General features: G+C 42.1%; 1 protein-coding gene across 2 annotated transcripts in view; it reads right to left on the reverse strand.

Moving 5' to 3' along the window:
- Positions 1-9,421, reverse strand: part of LOC123747821 (1,5-anhydro-D-fructose reductase-like) — a 143,315-nt gene that overhangs the window by 37,069 nt on the left and 96,825 nt on the right. For both annotated transcript variants that reach the window (XM_069331359.1, XM_069331358.1), the window contains exon 7: positions 7,301-7,439. In XM_069331359.1, the coding sequence (XP_069187460.1) occupies positions 7,301-7,439 (139 nt within the window). The remainder of the gene's footprint in view (positions 1-7,300; positions 7,440-9,421) is intronic.

Consider the following 9,421-nt stretch of genomic DNA (forward strand, 5'->3'; position numbering starts at 1 on the left):
TCAAACGCCTCGTCAGCTTGGTCGACGTCATACCTATGTACTTACATTGAAGGTTACATCCTTCGTGGGGGCAAGTGTACATGTATACAACGCTTGACTGCTGTAGAGGGTTCTCCGTCGGCTTCGGGCTGTTTTTGATAAGGAGTTCGGAAGTCTTCTTGGTTTTGTAGAATATTATCAGGTTTTTGTTTTGGTTAGAAGTAGTGCTTTTTACTCCTTTACGGATTATTTCTTTCATTATTCTTTCCTCTTTTATATGTTCACTGTGCATGGTTGATTTGTAATATAATTTTATTGGGGGTGTTGTGGTTTCTGTTCTAGGTTCTGAATTATACCAACGGTCCAAGTGTCTTCTTATAGCAGCGTTTATTTCCGCGTTGCTATATCCGTTGTTCACCAATACCTGAGTTACTCTTTCAAACTCTCTACTCACGTTGCTCCATTCAGAGCAGTGGGTAAGCGCTCGACGAATATAAGCATTGAGAACACTGGCTTTGTATCTTTGGGGGCACTCACTTCTACCGTTCAGGCATAATCCTATGTTGGTGGGCTTGGTATATACGTTGGTGCTTAAAGAGGTTCCTGTTTTTGTTATTAGTACATCCAAGAATGGCAGACTGTTATTTTCACTATTTTCATGTGTAAATCGGAGTACTGACTCTCTCTCTAGGTGTCTTTTTAGGTCAATTAGTTCATCTGAGTCTTTTACTATTACGAATATGTCATCTACATAACGGCAGTATACAGTTGGTTTTTGTCTGCTACTGAAGACCCTATCTTCGATGGTTCCCATATAAAAATTAGCAAATAAAACTCCTAAGGGGGAGCCCATTGCTACTCCGTCTATTTGTAAATACATGTCTCCTTGTGGACTGATGAAAGGGGCTTCCTTTGTACATGCTTCGAGAAGACTTTTCAAGTGTGGCTCAGGTATGTCTAATTTGGGGGTGCTCTCGTCTCTGTATACTCTGTCCAGTATCATTCCTATGGTTGTGTCGACTGGGACGTTGGTAAAAAGGGAACCTCTTTAAGCACCAACGTATATACCAAGCCCACCAACATAGGATTATGCCTGAACGGTAGAAGTGAGTGCCCCCAAAGATACAAAGCCAGTGTTCTCAATGCTTATATTCGTCGAGCGCTTACCCACTGCTCTGAATGGAGCAACGTGAGTAGAGAGTTTGAAAGAGTAACTCAGGTATTGGTGAACAACGGATATAGCAACGCGGAAATAAACGCTGCTATAAGAAGACACTTGGACCGTTGGTATAATTCAGAACCTAGAACAGAAACCACAACACCCCCAATAAAATTATATTACAAATCAACCATGCACAGTGAACATATAAAAGAGGAAAGAATAATGAAAGAAATAATCCGTAAAGGAGTAAAAAGCACTACTTCTAACCAAAACATAAACCTGATAATATTCTACAAAACCAAGAAGACTTCCGAACTCCTTATCAAAAACAGCCCGAAGCCGACGGAGAACCCTCTACAGCAGTCAAGCGTTGTATACATGTACACTTGCCCCCACGAAGGATGTAACCTTCAATGTAAGTACAATGTAAGTACAATGTAGGTATGACGTCGACCAAGCTGACGAGGCGTTTGACATGCCATCTTCAATCTGGTGCCCCTAGGAATCACATGAGACAAGCCCATGACATTACTCTAACAAGAGAAATGTTGAACAAGAATACTTGCATAATAGACAAAACCCAAGATTCAAGAAGATTACAAATTCTTGAGGCAATTCACATAAGAATAGAGCGACCTACCATGAATACCCAAATCACGGAACTATTTACTCTACCCACCATGAGAGTAAGGACAAGACAAGAACATATCGATGCCAACACAGAAGACAATGTCCAACATAACAGGCCAATTACACTGGATTAATCTTTGTGTTTAGATAGGAGATGCCTCGTATGGGCCAATAAGCCTTCTGCAGCCCCTATGTTTATCCCTTATGTATCCCCCCATGTTTTTCACCTTCATTGTATTATCACCTGACCTAATGCGGGTATAAAATCAACTAGTACTGTAAGATCTGTTCACTTGAGAATGAACCATGGAGGTTCGAAACGTCGTGCAAATTATACAAATAAGTGTAATACACTCTATAGTAAATCACTTCTTTTCTTCACCTTAAAAGTACGAAAATGAGTTTTGGAGAACTCCTATTCCAATTAAGCCCTGATGCTAAGAAAATAGTTAGAGGGATAGAAGCCCTAAACCAGAAAATAATAAATACAGAATATGCGGTCATATTCAATGAAACATATATTATATATATATATATATATATATATATATATATATATATATATATATATATATATATATATATATATATATATATATATATATATATATATATATATATATATATATATATATATTATTAAATATGACCGAAAAAGTAAGATTAATAATTCTAACACGAATTTTCTCAATCTTTCGTACATTACGCTTCACTGTTGGAGGTAAATCAAAAATCACTTCTCCAAAATTCATTTTTATTTCTAGTCTGACGCGACACGGGCGCGTTTCGTAAAACTTATTACATTTTCAAAGACTTCACAAATACACAACATCTCTTTCTAGGCGTTTAACGATGCATAAGCAACAGGGCTCCATTAAGGAACATATAATCTCTTCCCATAACCAAACCATCGCCAGAGAAATCCTAGTAAACAACACAGAAATCATCGATAGATACAGCGATAGCAGGCGGCTTGACGTTTGCGAGGCACTACACATCAAGAAGTCAACACCAGCAATCAACAGCCAATTATTGCACAACTATATTCTACCCACCTCAAGACTCCGCTCCAATATAGAAGCATCAAGAAATATGGACCAATAGGCTTTCTACAAACACTTCTATTCAATACCCATTGTTTCTGTTCTGTCTTGTGTTGATACTTTTAATACCCTATTAATATCCCCTCCTGTTCTGTCTTGTGTTAATGCCACATCACCCTTCCCACCTCACTCAAATGTAGATATAAAATCAGAGATACGTTCTAATCAGTTGTGTATTTGTGAAGTCTTTGAAAATGTAATAAGTTTTACGAAACGCGCCCGTGTCGCGTCAGACTAGAAATAGAAATGAATTTTGGAGAAGTGATTTTTGATTTACCTCCAACAGTGAAGCGTAATGTACGAAAGATTGAGAAAATTCGTGTTAGAATTATTAATCTTACTTTTTCGGTCATATTTAATAATATATGTCAACAGGAAAGACTGCTATCAAAATATACTAATATATATATATATATATATATATATATATATATATATATATATATATATATATATATATATATATATATATATATATATATATATATATATATATATATATTATTAAATATGACCGAAAAAGTAAGATTAATAATTCTAACACGAATTTTCTCAATCTTTCGTACATTACGCTTCACTGTTGGAGGTAAATCAAAAATCACTTCTCCAAAATTCATTTTTATTTCTAGTCTGACGCGACACGGGCGCGTTTCGTAACACCTATACCCCCTATTAGACTATTTTACAGGAACTTCTTTTCCACAGCTCATAAAACGGAGGAAAGGTTCCTGAAAGATATTGTTAATAGAAACGTTATCCCTACAGACAAAAATCAGAGGATACAACTGACGATTTACTATAAAACCAGAAAAACGGCCAGCCTTCTCATGAGAAACTCTCCAGACACAAAACAGAACGCTTTAAAAGAGACTAACGTCGTCTATGCCTTCAAATGCCCACTTGGGGACTGTAAGCTCCAAAAAAACCAGTATATAGGCAAGACAACAACATCTCTTTCTAGGCGTTTAACGATGCATAAGCAACAGGGCTCCATTAAGGAACATATAATCTCTTCCCACAACCAAACCATCGCCAGAGAAATCCTAGTAAACAACACAGAAATCATCGATAGATACAGCGATAGCAGGCGGCTTGACGTTTGCGAGGCACTACACATCAAGAAGTCAACACCAGCAATCAACAGCCAATTATTGCACAACTATATTCTACCCACCTCAAGACTCCGCTCCAATATAGAAGCATCAAGAAATATGGACCAATAGGCTTTCTACAAACACTTCTATTCAATACCCATTGTTTGTGTTCTGTCTTGTGTTGATACTTTTAATACCCTATTAATATCCCCTCTTGTTCTGTCTTGTGTTAATGCCACATCACCCCTCCCACCTCACTCAAATGTAGATATAAAATTGGAGATACGTAAGTTCTAATCAGTTCTGTATTTGTGAACTAAAGTCTTTGAAAATGTAATAAGTTTTACGAAACGCGCCCGTGTCGCGTCAGACTAGAAATAAAAATGAATTTTGGAGAATTAATTTTTGATTTACCTCCAACAGTGAAGCGTAATGTACATAATATATATATATATATATATATATATATATATATATATATATATATATATATATATATATATATATATATATATATATATATATATATATATATATAAAAAACTTGCCATTTAACTCTGAATACGAAAGAGTGTTCACTCCTCCTACCACCCCCTTTTTTTTTTTATAATGATGTACACTTTATTATGCAAGATTATACAGTTACATATCTGATTTTATACAAAAAATGAACATTAAGAGGACACAAGAAAAAGTTCGCTTCCTAGAGGCTGTAGATTTCCTCGAACTCCTCCGACGCCGGGCAGGAACCGAGGATGCAGCGGGCATTTCCCCTCTGGATCGCGACACTGAGGCGCTGAAAGAGAAAACTTGCTGCTCTAGGGTCTCTTCTGGTGTCATTGAGCTTGGAACCAAGATCCTTGAGAAACCTTCTTGCACTCTCTCCCTATGGGCCTAGGGTTTCAGACCCTATTGGAACGAAGTTGTACCTTTGATCTAATTGCCTGTACTTGACTGACTTTTGTTTTTCTCTGTGTGTCGCTGCGGCTCCTGCTGTGCCGGCAGAGAGGGTGATGTATGTCGTTGCCAGGGTGAATACGCAAGTTTAGTCCCATGCTAACTGCCTGCCACCCTTCCACAGACGCAGTGTGATTCCGTCTGGTCGGCCGGCAAAGCTAACAGAGTCACGGTTCAGTAGGTTGCGGGGCTCTCTCTCCGCTGGACACTGAGCAGAGGCAGGGCTTCTTTTAATGATGTCATTGACTTCGTCGTGTCTAGTGTGCCAACCACCAGATTTTCCACAGTGCAGGCCATGCAGTCCATATTCGTCAGCATCTGCCTCGCTGCAAATACACCTATGAACAGTGTGGATAGGGGCAGCAAGGCGGAGAGCGACTGCAATACGGAGCTCCTGCAGATCAAGACGTGTGCCTTTCGCAGACATAGGGACTGCCAAAAGGAAGTCCCTTGCATGGGGAGCCTGCATAGCTGTGAGGCGTGCACGATCACTGAGGGTTGTTGCTGCCTCCAGCAAAGCTGTGGCTTCTTTGTCTACAATGGGGCTGTCCCAACTAGATTGTTTCTTGGCTTTCGGCATGGCTGGTCTGAGTGCAGGGTCTGCCATGGCACCCCATTTCGTGTCCCATTCCGTGTAGTGGGGTCCTGTATCCCCGCTACATCACTCGGGGTGACAGGTAGAATTTCCTTAACCAAGTCATCTGATGCTGAGGAAGAAGACAGGAAGGCTGGGACAGCAATTTGGGTGGCGGTGCGGACACCCAAGCCACCGAGCCTAACAGGAAGAGTGACTTGTTTACACTGGCATTCGTTGAGGGAGAGGTTAACAACTTTTTCCAACATGATCTCATGATCTCAAACATGATTTTTCCAACATGTAAGAGCTCATACTCTTCAAGCTTTCGGTTGTCGTAAGATGGGGCGCGACATACATCACCCTCTCTGCCGGCACAGCAGGAGCCGCAGCGACACACAGAGAAAAACAAAAGTCAGTCAAGTACAGGCAATTAGATCAAAGGTACAACTTCGTTCCAATAGGGTCTGAAACCCTAGGCCCATGGGGAGAGAGTGCAAGAAGGTTTCTCAAGGATCTTGGTTCCAAGCTCAATGACACCACAAGAGACCCTAGAGCAGCAAGTTTTCTCTTTCAGCGCCTCAGTGTCGCGATCCAGAGGGGAATGCCCCCTGCATCCTCCGTTCCTGCCCGGCGTCGGAGGAGTTCGAGGAAATCTACAGCCTCTAGGAAGCGAACTTTTTTTGTGTCCTCTTAATGTTCATTTTTTGAATAAAATCAGATATGTAACTGTATAACCTTGCATAATAAAGTGGACACAATAAAAAAGGGGGGTGGTAGAAGCGAACACTCCTACGTATTCAGAGTTAAATGACAAGTTTTCCCTGAATGCTTTGTGAATGCTGAATGACCCAAAGCCCCTTCTCATAGGCTGTGGGTCCCTATAATTGCACCAGTGGTGGTACCCCCCTATATATATACATACATATTTATGTATGGTTTTGTCATCATATTTTCAGCCACGTTATTGCCACACATCGTCTTCATTTTTATATATCCACAAGTGTGAGACCAATTTTGAACACTATATAAGGAGAACTAATATTGTGCTCCAGAAATGTATGACCAATATTGTACGCCACATCTGACTGGCCAATAATGTATACAACCTTTGTAGGACCAATATTATAGTACGAAGAGCCCGTGTGACACACTTCCTTAAATACATAAACAATTTAATAGAATGTACATAAACGTGCCACCAGACTCGGACTTGTGTACAAAAAGGTGAACAGCGAAGACATTCTGTGAAAGTTTGGCATCACAACACAGCAAGGCAGCAGACACTGGGCACATGATTACCATATAAAAGGTACTTTGAGGAACTAGCAGGATGGGGTAAGCAAGTAAGGTATATCAAAGGTACACGTAAAGACTAAGTACTGATATGAGGACAAGTAGCTGGGATATGAGGACCAGGGGCAAGGAAAGGTGTGCAACAACTCGGACAACCGGAGGATCACACTCCGACCTTGCAAGGTGCGAAGCCATCGCTCTCCTGAGCAGTCCAGGTGGATAGAATAGGTAGATAATAAGATTCTGTTAATAATAAGTGAAACTAGGAAGTGGAAGATACACGTGGCAACGGAATCCTCAGACGCGCCTCATACACATGATAAAAGAAAACAGGAAAAGAGCCGAGGCGTTAATGAAGCATAACACTTGAGGGGCACTAATGAAGCGGTAGCCCAGGAGCTTGATCTTACACCAAACATGCATGCACAGGTGACCAAGAGAGATAAGTACATACAAAATAATAATAAATGACACTCGGTGGTGAGTGTGGACAGGCCAGCATTACCTCCTCAGCCTGAAGGGTCCTCCAAGGGGGCAGAAGCCGCACACCAGGATGTCGTGCTGGGCGCAGAGGGCTCTGAGGGCCCCCTGCTGCATGTAGACGTGAACCTCCACCTGCAGCACGGACGGTCTCACCTGACACCCTGCACCATGTAGGGGAGACCAACACGTCAGCCTTATTCTCTATAGGTGAACACACACACACACACACACACACAAACAGACACACACACACACACACACACGCACACCTCTATCTGACTCCCAACCTTACGCTATCTCAAGACCACTCTATGCCTATCGGACCCTCCCTAATCTTCAGACCCAGTATGCCCTTCCTACTCCAGACCTACCTACCCAGGCCCTACCCCAGACCCTCCTACCTACCTCCCTAGAAGCCCAGCCCCCATTAGCCCCCCAAGCACCCCACCTGACCTCTTTCACCCCCCATACACCCCCCGGACCCCCCCCAGACACCCCCGGATCCTCCCAGATATCCCCCGGATCCTCCCCGCCCCCAGTCATCCCCCAGACACCCCCCAGATCCCCCAGATCCCCCCTGCCCCCAGTCACCCCCCAGACACCCCCAGATCCCCCCAGACCCCCAGAGTAAGGGAGAACTCTGGTACAAGAGTTTCCATGAAGAATCTCAAGGTTTGGTACACCAATGCTGATGGGGTATCTAATAAAGCAGAAGAGATAAAAGAAAGAGTGAGTGAAGCAGATCCTGACATAGTTGCAATTGTGGAAACTAAAATTAATGACATCATCTCAGAAGCAATCTTTCCTGAAGGGTACCAGGTAATACGAAAAGAGAGTACACAGAGACAGGGAGGGGGGAGTGGCACTCCTAATAAAGCGGAAATGGAAGTTTGAAGACCTGGGAAATCGGGTTACCAATGAGTGCATAAGCTTCATACATGGAACTCTGACAGTAGATGGGAGGAAGATTGTGATCTTGGTAATCTACAATCCCCCGCCAAACAGTAGAAGACCCAGGCAGGAGTATGATGACAACAACAAGGCGTGCATAGATGAACTGCAGAAGGCAGCAACACTAGCCCACAGAATGAGAGCGAAACTGCTGATCATGGGGGACCTAAATCATGGAGAGATAAATTGGGAATCAAGGAATCCCCATGGAGGGGACGAAACGTGGGGAGCAAAATTAGTAGATGTTATAGACAGGAATTTCCTAACACAACATGTGAAGGAAGACACAAGGGAAAGAGGAGGAGATGCACCGAGCCTATTAGAACTGATTTTCACCCAGAACGTAGAAGATATCGAGAATTTAGAGCATGAAATACCTCTAGGGGCCAGTGACCATTATGTCCTAGTCTTTGACTACATGATGGAATTCAAACTTATGACCATGGGACAAGAGATCTGGGAAAGGAGAGCTGACTACAGGAAAGGGGACTATATGAGGATAAGGGACTATCTGGGTGAAGTGAAGTGGGAGGAAGAAATTAGAGGAAAAACAGTCCAAGATATGATGGACCTAGTCATACAGAAATGCCAGGAGGCCGAAGAGAGATTTATACCAACGGTAAAGGGAAAAAATAAGAAGGAATATAATAACCCATGGTTTAATAGACAGTGTCAGGAAGCAAAAATGGCCAGCAGGCGGGAGTGGAGGAAGTACAGAAGACAAAGAACAGAGGACAACAGGATCAGATACAACAGAGCTAGGAACGATTACATTAACATAATACGAACATCGGAAAGGGACTATGAGAACGATATTGCAATCAAAGCGAAAAAACAACCTAAGTTACTACACAGTCATATAAGAAGAAAAATGTCGGTGAACGACCAACTGACAAGACTAAGGAAGACAGAGGGGGCTTATACTGAAAGTGACAAGGAAATCTGCGAGGCACTGAATGCCAGTTTCCATGGAGTGTTCACTACTGAGCCTGAGCAGCTCCCATTGTTGGAAGGGGTTACCCTAGAGGAAAGACTATCAGATATAGAGGTGACAGCAGAGGAGGTAATGAAACAGTTGACAACTCTAGATGCAACTAAAGCAGTTGGACCAGACAAAGTATCACCGTGGTTAATAAAAGAAGCAGCACAGGCCCTCAGCGTGCCTCTGGCAATGATCTTTAATGAGTCACTT

This window comes from Procambarus clarkii, chromosome 25 (genome assembly GCF_040958095.1).
Source record: "Procambarus clarkii isolate CNS0578487 chromosome 25, FALCON_Pclarkii_2.0, whole genome shotgun sequence".
Classification (NCBI taxonomy): domain Eukaryota; kingdom Metazoa; phylum Arthropoda; class Malacostraca; order Decapoda; family Cambaridae; genus Procambarus; species Procambarus clarkii.